The sequence below is a fragment of the Gavia stellata genome, chromosome 10 (assembly GCF_030936135.1).
Source record: "Gavia stellata isolate bGavSte3 chromosome 10, bGavSte3.hap2, whole genome shotgun sequence".
NCBI lineage: Eukaryota > Metazoa > Chordata > Aves > Gaviiformes > Gaviidae > Gavia > Gavia stellata.
Window position 1 is genome coordinate 28,934,428 of NC_082603.1, and position 18,308 is coordinate 28,952,735.

Below are 18,308 nucleotides of genomic sequence, written 5' to 3' on the forward strand. Positions count from 1 at the left end.
AACAACAAAATGAGAGTTTATACAGTCTGCAAACATCTCTCTCTGCTAATCCTAAAAATATACGTTTCAGCCTTCTGTTTAATTTGGAGTATTTTTCAATGCTTAGTAACTTATGGCTTGCTTACTTTGTTTTTCCTCTTTTTCTTCAATGACTCATGTACCCAGTTCCTTACTTTGTCACAATTACCTGTTACAGGAATTGTAAACTGATTCTTTTAAGATGCAATTCTACTGCTACGTATTTGACAATAGAAGGGATGGCGACCATGGCAAAATGAGCTTTCCCTGCTTCTTCCTAGAGTATACTTGCTAAATAATGATGTTCTTACCTCCTCTGACTGTTCCCTCGTTTGTACGGGTGAAGATCTTCTTCCAACTGTAAGTCGATGGCAAGGAAAAGTCAGTCCCGATACAGCTAGAGTCATCTACAAACAAAGCAATGATCGTTTATTAAAGCCATAGTCTCAACTGAGGGCTGTTTTTTTTTAAGGGTGCTTTGAGATTCAAACTGAAGACTGTACTGCAGAAGACCAAATTAATTACACAAACTTAAAGAAAGAAGCCTGGAAAACTAAAATTATTCCTTACGTAAAAATATTAAAAGAAACAAGAATGGAGTTTTATAGGTATGTATGCACAGAGTATCAAAACAAACTAAATGGAATTGCAAACTCAAAATTGTCTTGAATTGTTATCTCCTAAATCGGTACTGAAGTTTAAACCATTATTTGTATGTGATAACTTTTACGGCGGTATGCCTTGATGAAGTAAATGTAAATTTTTCCTTCCTAATCAATAAGCAAATGTTAAAGTGAAGATGATAGGTACTGATACAACTAATTAAAAACAGTTAAGTCATCTTGAAAAAAATTGAAAAATCTTGAAAGAACAGTTTCTCGCCAGACGCTGTAAAAGACACAATCAAAAAAGCTACTTAAAAAACACGTTTCATCTCCATCTTGGTCATTATGAATGTCAAAGGCACATGCCATGTTTCTCACATGAACAAGGACATACACAAACCCAGCAATGCTGGTGAAATCGCAGTCAGCAAAGACAGGATAGATATTCCTTAACCAGTACCAACAGAAACAGCACTTTTGCCTGTTGCTGCATGCCCAAATCTCAACTTTCTAAAACCAACAGGACTAACTAACAAATGGAAAAAAGCTAGCGTCATTTGAAAGACAAAATTATTAGATGCCTGCAAACACACAACAGTAATATTTGAAGATCTGAGCCTACACTGCGTTTAAAAATGTACTGATCGATATGACTAAAAATGAGAATTGTCCACTCTTCTATGATCAGAACCATCTGTGCCATCCTTGCATTTCAAGCACCCTTCACACACTTCTTCATACAGCGTAAGCGTACACCCGGCCTTCTGCCCTCTTCTGGAAAGCACATCAGTCCTGGTCTAGCGAGGTTGATGCCCACAAGTAGAATCTTTCAGAAGCACTATCTTGATAACACGAGGGATAAATTTACAGTGTGAATAGCTCTCAAATAAAGACCACCGATTCATTTTGGCAATGAAAAAATATTTGATGCTGTACAATTCTTAGTGACATTGAGAAAGGTAGTTCTGGCTGTAGGTTTATAATATTGTTTCTAATGGTTCCTTCAGAAGAAAGACAGAGAGGGCAGAAAAAGATTTTCTAGATCCTATAAAAATGATTACTATTTTTGCGGGGCACAGAATGAGACACATTATGTGTTTCAGAAATACAGCATCCTCCTAATTAGACTGTAAAAACATTAAGGTAAAATGAATTTCAATCATCTTTAACAAAACCCCAAGAATAAATCATAAGCCTCAAATTTCATTTACTGCCATGAGCACTGAAAACACGCCATTTATTTTTATACATAATTCAGAATGACTTTATAACTTGTCTGCTAGAACTCACAAAGATTTAATGTGCTGCAGGTTGAAGCAGGCTGATTAAGCAGGCTGGTTACCAACTGAACGTTAACCTGTCTGAACTAGCCTACTGTCACATTCTCATAGCAAGGTTAAACAGAAGTTTAGCTGCATAAAAAGCCTAGCTATCGTCTTAAAGGAAGTGAGTAATAATACTCTGGAGCAAATGAAATATTAAAGATGACATACAGCTCAAGATCAATTACCTATGAAACTCCTGTGACAAGAGCGCAAGAACTGTATTCTCTGCAATAATCCACCAGTTTAATTAGTATTTTTATAAGCTTTAAATAATAAACAAAACTCAACTGTTACAAAACCCGAAACTTTGCCCTGTAGTTACGACACTATATAAAATACTGGTAAAACTTACACACACGCACACTAACCACACACAGACTGAAGTTCCCTATCTAACAGCATCAAATACCCTGACAGATGCCTGGAAAGGCTCCCGATGTCTTTTACATGCACATTAAAGAAAGAGTGGTAAGATCAAGCAAGCAGTTATTGTGCTGCTTCGTCACTTGGCCCAATAGCAGGGTGTTGCAATTCCAATTTGCAACCCTATATTATAGTGTCAAAGCGTCTCTCAAAAATGAGCTAACAGCAGAAGGGGTTCGACATCAGAGTACATTTCATCCTACTCCCCAGACAGTTGCTGGAATGTTGGGGGTTTGTGCACATTTGTGTGAGAAATTGCCCTCCCCTTTGGCTTTTTTTTTTTTTTTTTTATTTGAGACGTTTTTTGCAAAGGAAAGGCTAGGACAAATAGAAGCTCTGCCTTTTATTTCAAAATAATCTAGCAGCATGAACGTTTCTCTAGAATGAAGTTATCTTCATTCTAAGATAAAGGAGAGAGTCCTCTCTCAAGAGAGACTCTTGCACCAGAAAGTTTAATCTTTATTTTGGAAATTATAAAAACATCAACACTAAGCAAAAGATTACTTTCCAGGCAGCTCAGTCTGGTGCCATGGACAGCAAACCTCAACATTTACAAATATTTTGAACACAGGCCAACTTACTGATGGGAGCACCCACTGAAGTGTCTCAGGGGCAAGAACTGCTTAGATGTCAGGCTGCTCTTGGAGAGTTTTTTCTTTTTAAATACTGCATCTGCCTACTCCCAACCAGGGTTGCAGTACAGTCGATACACAAATTGCTGTCACAGCTGTCTTCCCATGGGAATGGGTATAATCTTTTTTACCAACTCCAAAACTGAAAACATTGATTTGTAGCCTGAACACCTGATTACCCATATTCTCAACTCATGAACACATCTGATTGGGTAAACACTCAAAAGTCACTAACTTTTCCGAATATTTTCTTTTTCTGCATGAAAATCACTGTTACACGAGTACTATAGCTTGAATTGGATGGCTTTCAGGTGCACAAGAAGAGACATTGAAAGACGCATATGCAGGACCCTTGGCACCAATAATGAGCTAGATATAGATTATGAAATAAATAATACATTAAAGCATAAATAAATAAGGTTAGTCCATTTTTCTAGGCAGTAAACGTACACATGTGCAAATCCCTACTTGAAAGGTCTCACAGCTGAATGACACATGAGGTGCAAAGTGAAATAGAATCAGAAATAGGCAAAATGACTTGCAAAAAGTAACTCAAGACGATTACTGAAAAGCCCGATCTCTTGTCCAGCACTGTGTATAGACTGCTCATGCTTGTTGAAAGTTTAAGTCATCTCCTATTTGGCTTCCTATAGCTTTTTAAGGAGAAGGGCAATAAAATTGAAGCCTTGAAACATTCCAGGGAGAGTGGCAGCTGAAGAGTCCTTTTAGGAGGCAGCAGAGATATTGAACAGATTGCTACTGGTATGCAAAAACGTAACGGTACGACCTGGACTAAAAGTGCACAAAGGGTATTTGAAATGTATTTTAACTACTGAAAGAAAGACCGCTACCAAACCTAACAATTTAGAGAGGAAAAAAAAATCAGTATAATGCTCACTTGTGCTTTCCAACACTAAGACACTCAATTTATTGGTAAACGTTCAGCGTAAGATGATTTGTATTTCAATTGCCAGCACTAATAATTGGGGAATAAATTTAAGCAACATCTTTTCTGATCCGAACACGCAGGATTCTTTGCTAAGAACTTTCCAAATCAGCCTAGAAATACTTGCAAAATCTGGAGTGAGACCAGGTGCTTTAGTTAACAGATTGTTCTTCCTGTTAGAAAGTATAATTTTTACATAGAAGCTTCTAGAAATATGCTTTAGAACAATCTAAAAAGACTATCTTTTCAAATACTTCATAATACAAATATGTCTGCAGCAGGGAAAGAAAAATCACTGAGAGCATGTAACTCCAGAGTGCTGCCATCACACACCCAGAATAATGGGAAAAATTACGAGTCCATAATCTCATGAGCTTGCAATCTTCTAGAGTTTGTTGGCGCAACTTAATTCCCACTCTTGCAGACTTCCGAAATGACAAAGGAAGGAGCACACTCAGACTCTTATACCAGTCCAGGGATATTTAATCAAGACACTGAAGATCTGAGAAAGATAAACAGTAGTATAAACATGAAGGAATGATACCAGCAGAGAACTGCAGCTGCAGAACTCTCTCCGCTGAGAAATGCTCATACAAAAATTGTAAGCTCAGTGTACTGCATCAGGAAAGCAGTAACTGGATATGACAAAGTAGTTTTCCTCATAGTCAGCCACACACTGATGGAGAAAAACAGCACTTCAAAAAAGCTTTTAATGGCAACTGTATCTAATGAGGAAAGTATGAAAGCAAGCTCTAAGAGCTTCTAATACCTTACAGAACAAAGTTGGACAGCCAAAGTGGCCAGCTTAAAGCAATAACCTGTAAAGAACTGGACCTTCTTCCTAATCCTCAACTATCAGTCATTTTGGAAATGCTCACTCTTCGCTCTATGTAAATACAGACACAGCCTCTCTAGCAATCCAGTAATCTGAATAAAACACTGAGAACAACTCTTCTTGTTACTAAGCCGCCTGTATTTCAGTCCAAACAAACTTTAGAAAACAAATTACGGTCAGAAGACAGGCAGGCCTTTGAAGCACAGCATTTACAGACTTAACCACTAGGCCTGCTGTTATCCTCTGAGTGCTTATCGTTGCAAAGCATGCCACCTCCAGAGGGGTAAGGTGGAAAATGACCTACCAAATCGCTGCCATGAGAGTCAATGATCTTTAGTAGAACAGCTTCCATATCAGCTAGCTTTGGAGCAAATCAAACTCCCTACCGCAGTCATCAACAGCAGGAAACTTCCCCAGGAACTCCAGAGTTTCATAGGTGCAGTAGGCAAGATAAGTCTGCAAAACACGTCACCTTGCAGAAGATGAGAGCTGCAGCTATGTAATGGACCTGCTTTGGCATGACTTGAGATGTTTTGTTGTTCACAAGATACTTGTCATCAAGGGATTCCTTTTCTCTTAAAGGATGCAGCTTTTTTAAGAAGAACCATTAAAAAGAAGCAAGTATAAGTGATAACATTTAAAGAAAGTAGGAATATTGATTTATTTTGTGCTCTTTGTCAAGTATTTGATTGCTACAAGAGTAGCGAGAGTTTTGAGGTTTTGGAGTGTGTGAGAGTTCTGCTTGTTTGGTTTGCTTTAACGTACATTAATTCATCTATCTAAACATAACAGGTACTTACCGCTGTTCCTGTTAACCAGGGCAAGTTATTAAATGTAGCCCTTCAGCTGCATCACCTGATAGTTGTCAATTTAAAAAAAAAAAACAGCTTTTGACTGTTTAAAAGACCATTTAAAATGAGAAACAATTTCAGTCACTGTAACAGGGTAACTATCTTTATTGTTTAAGCTACTCAAATGAAGAATCCTTTCCAACTCACTGGGGTGGTATTTTTCCATGGCAAAATACTTTCTTTTCTAATACCATGTTTTGGACATAAACTAGAGGTTCTTGATCATTTGGTCTCAGAAATTCAATGGTCAAACTATAAACCTTACAAAGCATCAGAAAAAAATTCACAGAACACTTGATCCATATGCAAAAGAGAGGACTTTATCAATGATGCCAGATTGCTCATGCACAGCAACTGAAGCAACAGGCATTATCTAACAATGGCAAAGCTAAACCAGAACAAAAACCTTGCAGTAGATGTATCTGCTGTATTTTTAATATAAATTGAAAAATTCATTAAAAGAAATGTAATTTCTGTATTACTTGACTGCTACGAATCAGTCAAATTATTCAATTAGCTGTACTCCTAATGCAGAATTATGTTTGGCTGTATATAATCTGCTTCAATAGAAAACTAAATGCGGGTATTCTTACAGCATGATTTCCTCGCGAGGTAAAGGAAAATAATCCATGTTTTCTGCCTTTAATGAGATATGGTAAGGAAACAAAATTCTGGTGTACAAAAAAAAAAGCATGTTTTCCAATACTTGACTTTCCTTCATGAAATCTCCCATAAAAAGCAGACTAATTCCCAGTCCTACTCAAGGTCAGCTTGTAGTATATTAGGCAAAAGGAAGTAAAGTCTTAATAACTTGCCCTCCACTTCTATCATCCTGAAAAAGTTACCTAAAATTATAGTTCCAGCTTTCCAGCTGCACTCACTAGCACAGCTGGATGGAAGAAGCCACCAAAAGAAACCTTCCCAAAGATGTCACTCCATGTGTAACTGGCAAGAAGGAACATGCTTTCTAATGCATCCTTTCACACTCTACAATGTTGAACAGGTAGAATTAAAACTTGCATATATTCAAATGTGGGGGTGGGCACGTTTAGCATACAAAGTGTCTAATTCAGCCTTTTGGGTTTTATAATCTAAAGCAGCTAAAGAACACTCAGATTACCTAATCCCAAATCTTTCAGGCTAACCTCTCTAATTTCTGCTTGCTGTAGCTCTCATAATTAGCCCAAGACAACGAGGCACTCCACCCAGTGCAGTGCCTTTCCCATCTGTCTCTCTGTAACGCAATATCTTTAGAGCACCACAGCCAATGAATTCCAGATTTACACTTAATGTTCTGGGTATCGATATTAATTCTGGTGAAAACTGGCAACGGCTGTTTTCCCCTTGTTGAGCAAGAGTAAAAATCAAGCCCACAGAGTATCTGTTTGTGCTGCAGATAAATCTGCTGTTAGCATGCATTGCAATACGGAGTTCTGGCCGGATAAACAACCTCCATAAATCAGAAACTGCAGTAGCACTCTGTTATCTTAGTATCGGTTTGAGAATGTTTCATGCCTTCACTGTTATCATTGTACAACCAGTGCACTGCTTAAGAAGTAAGAGAAGATTATCTCCAGGAAAATATGCCAAAAATATTATTACTTACCCTGTGAAGTCAAATTTTGATAGAGATTATACAAACATCTTGAAACCCAAAAATATTTATTTTGCTCTGGAAACAATAGCAGTATGCAAGCAACATTCAGAGTATTATTAAAAGTGTAAAGTCATTGCGAGTAAAAAGTTATCTAATTAATTAAAGAATAGAAGTTCATGCTAAGCTTGAATAGTCTTTGAAACATAGCTGTTTTAACAAGGCAAATTCTACCACAACTACAAACCTCTTGTTTGATAATTTGATAATTATTTTTGCAGTATATACTAAGTCTGAAATCTAACAGACATTTGTGGCCACTATTTAGTACTTTAGCCATAACTAGCTTGTCAATATTAGCTAGCTGCAGTTACATGTTAGAAATAAATATATTAACAAACATAGAAATTATATCCCAAAATAATATTGATAAATCAAGAGGTCATCAGCTGAACAAGAGCTCTTTCTAGAGATTGTGTACCAGGCTGTAGTACACACGTGGAGATTTATAATATACATATATCACACAAGAAATTCTTAATCAGAAATGAATGCACTGTTGCCTACAGACTGAAACCTAATCCTGGTTCAAATACTCCATGTGACAGCCCTTTCACTGTGCTCAAAATGTGAGTTGCTTAGCTTTTTCACATACTGGTTTATTCACTGATACATGGCTAATGTCTAAAGAAACAAACATGACCGAGTACATTTCATAACACGCCATGCTCAATTATTCAAAATAACTTAAGACAGAGGTGCCCATAGCAAAATACTCAATGACTGGCAGGTGTCTCCACTGTGAAAATTTCACTTCCATATAATTTGATCCTTTTTCTTGTTGGAGTAATTACTATGATGCCTTTTTCCCCTCATCAGGTAAGAGAAGGGGTAAGGATACGGGTGTGAGGAAGGAGCTTTATCATAGAATGACAGAATCATTTAGGTTGGAAAAGACCTTTAAGATCATCAAGTCCAACCGTTAACCTAACCCTGCTAAGTCCACCACTAAACCATGTCCCTAAGTGCCGCATCCACACGTCTTTTAAATACCTCCAGGGATGGTGACTCAACCACCTCCATGGGCAGCCTGTTCCAATGCCTGACAAACCTTTCAGTGAAGAATTTTTTCCTAATATCCAGTCTAAACCTCCCCTGGCGCAACTTGAGGCCATTTCCTCTTGCCCTACTGCTTGTCACTTGGGAGAAGAGAGAAGCACCCACAAGCATTTAAGTTTTCACATTAAAGTTACTATTCTGTTATCTGACTTTTTGTTATAGCATAAGCTAATTCCCTGAGTATGATGAATGTCAATGACACTACAGAGGTCTGTATGTATGCATTTTCTTGAAGCTAGGGAAAAAATCTGGTCTTTTTTGAAGACAACTGTATGAAGTTTGAGAAGGAACATTTCTGTCCTAGTTTTTCTATTATACTCTATATGCATATGGTACTAGCCGAGTTTGGATACTAGGCATATTAGGGATCAAACACTTTCATAGGCCAAGTGCACCAAAAGTAGTAGTAAGGTAATAAACAAGACAAAGCAATTTATCAGTTTTCTACATCTTGGCTGAATAGCATGGCTCCTGCAAAGGAGCCTTTCTGTATCTCCAGGTTCAGTCCAACCTCTGCCCTTCCAGCCAGGGTAGGCAACATTGTGATAAGCGAGAAATTCTCTCGCTTCTTAGTCTAGACAGACTTCAGTTTAGATGTCTGCAAGGCATACTCATCATTGCTAATCCCTTCTTCTTGATGGGCAGATCTCAGAAGAATTCAAACAAGTTCACTTCTCCTAGTCTAACAAGATATCATCTATCTCTCCTCACTAGGCAAATTAAGTTCCCTGTTCAAAAAGATTACCATACTAACTATGCAGAATAGGAAATTAGAGAGAAATACTTTTTCAGCAGGGCTAGGTGAAGGCACAAACCTATGTCTCAGGTCTTTAAGTCAGAATCTCAGGGTGATCTAGGGGACTGCACACCAGTTCAACCTAACATTAGTCCCCAGAAAGACACAGGAACAAATTATAAACCAATCTATTTGAAATGCCTAGAAAAGAAGTTATTCTGCTTGGTGCTTACCCATTGGAGCAAGACTGGTGAGGCTGCTCCACAGCTGAGGCTGCTGCTCCCAGCTCACTAGCGTTTCCATTCTCCATTTCTCTTTTGTAACCTACCCTTTTTGAGATTAAAGAAGTGAGTAAATCATAAAGCAAGGAATATTTGTGTGGTGAAAGGGAGATAGAAGTTAATGCGGCATACGGGAAAAATCAAAGTGTCAAAGGGAGGGAGGAGAGGTAGCGCACATGAATGATGGCAGAGGAAGTTTTGCTTCCACACTTGAAATGTAAGAGTGGGAAGTTTTCCATTATACAAACAGTTGAAGAAAATAATGGTTTCTAAATGCATCCAGCACAGCCCTTGAATATGAATATTGAAGCAGGGGAAATAAGAGTGTGGGAACTCTTTGGCAATTTTTTTGCTACTCTCCAGAGAATATCAGATGGCTCCATGCTCTTTCCTGGTTGGAGACCCAAACAGAGAAACCATTCCATGCAGGAAGGAGGTAGTGGACTCCCAAGCAACTCATGCTATCTCTGAGGATACTGAAGAGTCTCATCGCTCCAGGAAAAATGATGCTATGACACAAGAGATCCTTCATATTACGTTGTTCCTGCCATGGCTCTAGTTCTCAGTGTTTAACCAAGCATTATTAACAATGTGTGGGCAGCCAGTTGTGCTCAGACAAACCCTCACTAAATTCCTGAGGAACAAATAGGTGCTCAACACTTCCAAATCCATCACTTATCGCTGTATAATTATACATTAAATAATCTATCTTGTTTTCAGTGTATAATCTCACAAAGTCAAAGTGATATATGATTTAAGAATTTGTGCATGTTCATGTTTAAAAGTAACGTTTAAAACTTCTGTGAAGGGATTAAAGGTTTTCTGTGAATTAACGGTTATCTTTTGCTCTGCTCTTTTCTCAAAGCTAGCAAGTATTCTTTCATTAGTAACAGACTGTAAAATTACTTCTATCCATACTGAAATACGTTGTATGCATAAAACAAGTGTTATCACAGCAACAACGAGCAAAAATCCCACTGTAAAATGAAGGTACATTCCAATTTAAAGAACAAGTCTATCAAATGCACTTTTTTGAAATTTACTGAAACAAGGGCTTTTTTTGTACTATGAAACTAATTATGAGACTCAGAGAGATTTACTATACAGAACTGAAGAGCTCTCTTCAGTATACTGGTCAAGACAACATTGCTATTCAAGTTTACGACATAACTTAAAAAACTAAATCAACCAACCAAAGCTCATCTACTACCATGTAAATGCTTATCCCTCCCTGAACAACAATAAAAAGTAGATGTAATTCTACATTAGCCACTTCACCTTTTGACATCAAATAGCATTAGCTGGGAAAAACAGTCAAGCATGCTCTAGGTTTGTTTGTTTTATTAAACTATTGTACAAATATTAAAATGAACAGAAGGGTTTAAAAAATTTGACAGCCCTTGAAATTAACTTCCTCTGGAAAAGAACTTAATTTTCACTACGCATCTTCAATACCAAAAAAAAAAAAAAAAATCTTGACAGGTATTCAACGTTTCATTTTAAACACTAACTGGATGAAAAAAAATCTCTAGGGTGGAGTGTGTTCAGGTTATAAATCAGCAATGCTTATTTTAACTCCTCACAAAGTGTTGTTGAGATAATTACTGCTGACAGCTTTATTCAAGGTTCATTTCACTTTTTCTACTATTTTTCCCCTGTTAGAAGTTCAGCAGGGCCCATGGGAAGATCCACCCCTCACACCTGTTAGGGTTCTTCATGTTACTGAGGCCAGTTTGGACACGTCACTTCAAATTAGCATTGTGCCAGCGCGCTGTGACAATTACTTATCGCAGGTTTAACTTGAAAAAAAAGTTTCTAATCCAGCCACAAGAACAGTGTCAGAGTACGTAATTTAAACCTGTCAACACAGGTTGTAGGAAATTCATTCCAGGGATTTCAGTGATGTTCCCATAGTAGATCTTTGAACTATAATGAAGACTAAAATCACAAAGGAACGCTACAGAGTTAAAACACAGAACCCAAAAGTTAAAAAGAGATCTGAACTGAAAAAAGTGTCTTATATATCAAGAAATTAAAAAAATTTGATAAAGTCTTTAGACTAGGATTAAGAGATGGCTTTGCTTAATTCTGCAAAATTCTTCTGCAGTTTATTCCAAAAGGCTGCATATTAAACATATGTATCTTATTCCTTCTCCTGCAGTATAAAGGCACAACCCTGGGAGATCTTTACGCAACGTGCTGAAGGCAGCAGCACGGTGAAGATGCTCTGGAATCAACTTGTGGATAAACAGCACACAGGGTGGGAGGAGGGAGGCTGGAGAATAGTCGGTGGCACAGTGAGCAGGCCACTTCTGTTTTTCAAGACAGACAGCAGATGAGGGATGGTGGAGCCACAGCGACAACCACGATAAAGCAAGCTTCACAAAACACTACTGAGAGTTTCCGTACAAGCTTGAGAAAAAGTTGTGCCCGATCCTCTGGGAACATCCAGCTCTGGTACGCTGGCTGAACATGCATGCCAATTTTTGCTACGGTTGCCGTTAATCACCAGCCGTATTACTGTGAATCTATCACTCCTGCTTGCTAGCTGAATGAAAGAGAAAATGATCCCTGGTTTTGATTAGTTCTCATTTGATTAAGCCTCGTTAGGCAAGTTAGGAATTAAAGCAGAAGGATATTGTAGGACTTAATGTTGCTTCAAACAACAAATATATTTAAAGGAAACAAAAAGGGAAATAATATTTCCTTGTACAACAGATTCTACTAAGAAAGAGATATACTTCAGAGACTGAAATAAATACCCATGATCACTTACAGAGCTCATTCTTCTTCTTAGACAAAAACTGTAAATATTAAAAAGGATGAAAAAATGTGCCAAGCCATTTGCAGCTATTTGAAACACAGGGTAACAGAATTAAATAAACGCTGAAAGACCTGGAACACAGTTAAGTATAGACCATGAGGCTAATTGTGGATCTTGAGTTAATTACTTTCCACTGATACGTTTTCTCAATGGTCTTTTACATCAGTTTTTTCTTTCCTTGGTCTGAACCCCAAGGCAATTCAGCGTGCTAGCCTCCAAACTCTGGGTGATTCATTGTGTACTTCTGCCTTAGGATTTTTAGTTCACGCAGAGAAAGCCAGGCTTTCACATCAAGTTGATGTTAATGTGCACTGACAAAGCAACAGTAAAGGAGCTTCATGTTTGTCACAACGTGCACTCTTTAATTTAGTAATTGCTTTATACTGATATGCAAATAATGACACATTTCCCAAATTTCCAGTTCCTCGGCAATGCTTTCACTAATTACTCAGTGGTTAAAACTTATGCATGTAAATTGGTTAAATGAGTTTATTAATAAGTACACCTGTGTGAATTGAGCTATAAAACATATATGCCTGGGAACAGGTCATAACTCATGGTACATTCCTGAATGTCTCAGGAACCAAAAATAAATACTCTCTCACCAAAACAAGATCTAATACGACTAATAGGTTATTCTTCATAGATAAACTGGGATTCCCAAACCTTTCCCAAGCAAGAAAGAGACTGCCTTTGAATGACAACCAATACCAGGAGTCAAAGCATTCATCCATTTCATGTTGCCAAATGAGAGGAGGATCAAGGTAAACAAAAGAAAAGGTCTATAAGAAAAAGGATGAGAAACCCTCTAGTACCTGAAAACATGGGAAAGCGCCAGCATCCACTCATCCATCAGTTCTCTGAGGACCATCACACACTCTGCAGTCTGGTTATAGTATTTTGTGATACTGCTTACTCTTACTTTTAATACTCTAACAGTGACTGTGAAAAATTCAGCTGCACTTAACATAGATTCAGACTCATAACAATCGCAAAAACACTAAACAGAGTTAACCTGTCTTCCTATACTTCCTTTCCTCAAAATTCTTCACAGTGGAAGGGCTGAAAAATCGTCAAGGTATAACATTGTCCTGTTTCATTTGCTGGCTTCTGTGTTGAAAGACAGTGTCTGTTAGGTTTCTGATATTTTCTTTAAGTAACTGCGTAATTGCCATAGAAGAGGGTGTAATAATATTGTTTGTTCTAAGTCTGATCACTAATTGCCTATTTTTTGCTATTCAGAAGAGATACAAAACCATTAAACAGATTTTTAAGGTAAGAGACAGTTGTAAGTGAAATAATAAGCAACAGTATAAACCAACAACCAATTTGATTCATCCAGATCACATATTGCCCACAGATATTCACAAATACATCTTGGGAACTGCTTTGCATTCACAAAGAGTATCAGCCAAATACTTGGCACATTTCTGGTCTATGGTGGGATGCCATTTACTTCACAGCATTGTACAATGCTTTGGATGGCAAACAGAAGAGTGCCTGGATATGCTTCCAGCACTATATAATTCCTTGGCAGAGTTCAAGCAGTTGTGCTAGCAACACTGCTTCCAACAAATGGTTCAAACACTGATAGGCTTTTTGTGCTGCCTCTTCTTCCTGAATATCACTTTTCAAGGAATTGGATTTTTGCAATGTTAGCCTTTTGAAAACACGGTGTTACTGACTTCTGAAAATGGGCTTCTGAAAAGGATGGTTGTTTCTTATTTTCTGTTTCCCTTACCTGGAATATATGAAAAGGCCTTTAACTCTTTACATCGGTGGAATCAAAAGCACTGAGTACATAACCTCTTCAATTAAAGCAAAAAGGTTCAAAACTAGAAATAATAAATTGTATTAATACTAAACAATATTTTAGTATTCTTAAATGTTAAGTTGTTGGGGTTGGGGCGGCTGTAGCTAAAAATGCATTTATTTCATTCATTCAGTATAACTACATATTGAATGTGCTTGGTTGATGTATGATAGTTTCAAGTGTGACAAGCAAAAGACAAAGAACACAAATAACTAAAAACTTAAGCATTTATAAAGGGTCTTTCTATTCGGATACCTCTAAGGACTAGACAAACATGAAACATTCCCAACATTTTAGACTGGATTTTCTTAGCCATCTAACAAAAATAAAGTGGCCAGTTTCCACTGAAATCCAGCTGAGGCCAGGTAGCTACTTTTCTTTGACTTTTATGAAAGTTCAGCATTAAATCTCAGGCCTCCTCTTAGAAATGAGAAGGCTTGAGTTGCTTATGTAAAGTGTTTTATTAAATGTCGTAAGTAAATTCTGCAGAGCTACAAATCTGTCTCAGGTCTATGTTTTGACCACTGGGCAGTAACTACATTTAGAAAAGGAATTCAATCCAGTGATTGCTATGGAAAACAGAGTTCTTCTCTTGTTTGGTAGAGGAACTTACCTGTTTAAAATAGATATATCAACTAATTTTCTTGGTTCCACGTTTTATCAACAGTTTATTAGACTTTAAACAAAAAACTCCCAACAGAGGAGCAGACCAGCTCCATTCTAAGCATTTAAAAAGTTATCTATGGACTAATATAACATTATTTAAATACCACTTTTTTTTTTAAAGGAAGCATTTGAGACTATTATATCAGGCTCTGCACACAACTAGAACAAACCCCAAGTGAAATTCTAGCAATAGTAAACATTCTCACTCACATATAAAACAACAAAAGTGGTGCTGCAATTTTACATAGCTTTCTTCAGCTAGTACACGGCAAGCCCACTTACCATACAATTACTTAAAGTGAAACTCTGTTTACAGAGTCCCAAACACCTTCAATCTATTGCAATGGATTTTCATACATCTTCTTAGGGAAGCTCTGCTCTGCTTATATAGTGGAGTTTCATTACAAAGAAGCAAGCACCACTGTGATAATCCTCCAGGAATAATGCAATTACCACTTATCAAACAGGTGTCTGCTGTACTCCAAGGAGATTATCACTTCGTATTCTGCTCTCTGAGACCGCAGAATAAAAGAGAAGCTGCTACTATTAAATGACTGAGGAGAAAAGGAGTCTTTGCTAATAGCTCTTGCTAGCTTCTCTCAGCAGGGCATGAAGTAAACATAGTCCTTCTATAACGACTTGGCACCGAAACGAGTATTTTAGTTTCTGCAAGGTTAGAGCACCTAAATAAGACCACTTCTCTTAACTGAATCTGACATATCTCTCTCTCTCTTTCTTCACTGCGTACTCCAAGAACCTCAGCATCTACTGCCTTACGCCAAACCGTGCCCTTTGTGAGCACTCCTGAAAGAGGAACTCTGCTCAAGCAAAAACGGGCTGCAGGGCTGCTCCACCAAACACATTGTCATTCAGAGGTGTTTCTGTGACAATACAGTGTTTGACGAAAGTACAAAGGGTTCTCTAAGATGAAGCTCCAAAAGCGTAGAGAATGAAAACTTTTTAACAGTTGTAGGTTAAACTCTGGCTGAGTTTAATTTGATCAGCAAAGGGAATATTTTAGCATATTTTCAAACCAGCTTGTTGAGTGGGAGTTACATCAGAAGCAGATCTCTAAAAACGAGAGCAAAAGCACTCTCCTGTGAAACCTAGGATACAGCTTAATGTACACAAGGTGCTATTACTACATGAGGAAATGCATAACTGGTTTGGAGGAAAGCCCAGGTGAGCATCAAGCACAGAGGAAGAGTTAAGAGGGTAAACAGCCTACATACCTGCAGAAGGAGACTAGAGGCTACTTCAGAGTTAGCTAGTAATGTCCAGTGACTGTAACAGCTAGTGACTGTCCATAGTTAGGTGCTTCAGAGAAAGTAAGACACTGGTGGTGCTGCAAAAACTTTCTCCAGTGAAGATTACCACTACTTTGGTATAAACTCGCAGGAAGAGGAGTGGTTCCTGCTGCTGCCTCTCTTGGGACACAAAAACCTCCAATGCAGTTCTTGTGCATGTAGATGGAGAGGTGGAATGGTGATATATATACAATATATTCCACCAGTACATTGTCTCACGGTGTACTTCAGAGACCTGGACTGCCTTGGTCTATCCTACCAATACTTCTCTCTATACAAGTGGTCATTTCTATCACATTTAGATTTGCAGGTTCTGTCAATATAAAGACAGGAATTGGAAGCAACGTTGAAGCAGCAAATTGAAGTAGCATTCTCAGTCAGTCCTTGTTTACTAATTTTAAACTCTAGTCTTTTTAATGAGTTTTATGAACATGTCATTTTTAATAAAAATAACTATCGTGTCTATGAGTTTCAAAGCAGGAACAGCTCAAAACATTGTCTCAATAGAGCAAGCAGATTTGTCAATCTCTTGCAGAAGAAGCAAGCAGTAAAAGATGACAAGTAATTATGTCTATAGCACAGCTGGTGTTCCTTATGCTTTAAAATTCCAATGACAATAGAACTTATTATTGAATGAATGAATCACTAACAGTAACCTCAAAATTTGCTACCAGCCTTTCCTACAAAGCTAAGGTTGATTACAGTAGGTTATGCCGAAATGGGGTCAAATTCTCCTGGTAGAAGCTGATGCAATTTTCGTTGATGGTGCTTGTCTTATACCAGCAATGAATATGGCTTTTTCAGTCCTTTTTATAAAAGATTATAATGCACTCATTGAAATTGACATTTTTGAGATAAAATGTGACAGTTATTTAGCAACTCAATTACCCTTTACAGTTTATGAGAGAAGCAGCACTTGAAACGGATAGTTTGCACTTTAAAATACACAAAGAATTAAAGCTCACAGCTTGCAACTGGCACAGGTGGGTGTATAACTTTCCTTAAAGTTATCCCTCAAAAAGAAGTCATGAGATGAAATAGCAGAATCTCAAAACATAACATGGTATCAAAAAGTGAACAAATGCAAGATTTGTAGTATCAATATTTTTATTTTTATAAATCATAGAAAAGACAACTGAAAATTCAAAGACCTGGTGAAAGTTCAAAGACTCCACGGGGAGATAGAATCTGGAGTTTATGAAAGAGAATTCAGAGAACTAAGTAGTATGTTAACTATCAGAAACTGGTTACTGGAATATATAGTCTGCATTTGTACCTAGAGAGGGAACATCTCTCAGCAAGATCCTTCAAAGCACTAAGAAAATAGTCACGACGAGTGGCAAATGGTTTCTAAAATCTCAATGCTAGCTGGAGATAACACGTACATCTTTCTGCACCCTTCTGTCACGTGAAATATCTAAAGAGAACAGAATCACAGAATCACTAAGGTTGGAAAAGACCTGTAAGATCATCAGGTCCAACCATCAACCAACACCACCATGCCCACTAAACCATGTCCCACAATGTCATGTCCACACGTTCCTTGAACACCTCCAGTGATAGTGACTCCACCACCTCCCTGGGCAGCCTCTTCCAATGCTTCATCACTCTCTCAGAAAAGAAATTTTTCCTAATATCCAGCCTGAACCTCCCCTGGCGCAACTTGAGGCCATTTCCTCTTGTCCTGTCGCTAGTCACTTGGGAGAAGAGACCAACACCCACCTCTCTGCAACCCCCTTTCAGGTAGTTGTAGAGAGCGATGAGGTCTCCCCTCAGCCTCCTCTTCTCCAGACTGAACAACCCCAGTTCCCTCAGCCACCCCTCATCAGACTTGTGCTCCAGACCCCTCACCAGCTTCATCGCCCTTCTCTGGACACTCTCCAGCACCTCAATGACCTTCTTGTAGGGAGGGGCCCAAAACTGAACACAGCATTCGAGGTGCGGCCTCACCAGTGCCAAGTACAGGGGCACGATCACCTCCCTACTCCTGCTGGCCACGCTTTTTCTGATACAAGCCAGGATGCCGTTGGCCTTCTTGGCCACCTGGGCACACTGCTGGCTCATCTTCAGCCGGCTGTCAACCAACACCCCCAGGTCCTTTTCTGCGGGGCAGCTTTCCAGCCACTCGTCCCCAAGCCTGTAGCATTGCATGGGGTTGTTGTGACCCAAGTGCAGGACCCGGCACTTGGCCTTGTTGAACCTCATACAATTGGCCTCGGCCCACCGATCCAGCCTGTCCAGATCCCTCTGCAGAACCTTCCGACCCTCGAGCAGATCAACACTCCCACCCAACTTGGTGTCGTCTGCAAACTTACTGATGGAGCACTTGATCC

The 18,308-nt window shown here is 38.4% G+C and overlaps 1 protein-coding gene across 1 annotated transcript in view; it reads right to left on the minus strand.

The window, feature by feature from the left end:
- The window catches only part of FAF1 (Fas associated factor 1), a 174,620-nt gene that overhangs the window by 60,826 nt on the left and 95,486 nt on the right, over positions 1-18,308 (minus strand). The window contains exon 9 of the mRNA XM_059822201.1: positions 330-425. Within this exon, the coding sequence (XP_059678184.1) occupies positions 330-425 (96 nt within the window). The remainder of the gene's footprint in view (positions 1-329; positions 426-18,308) is intronic.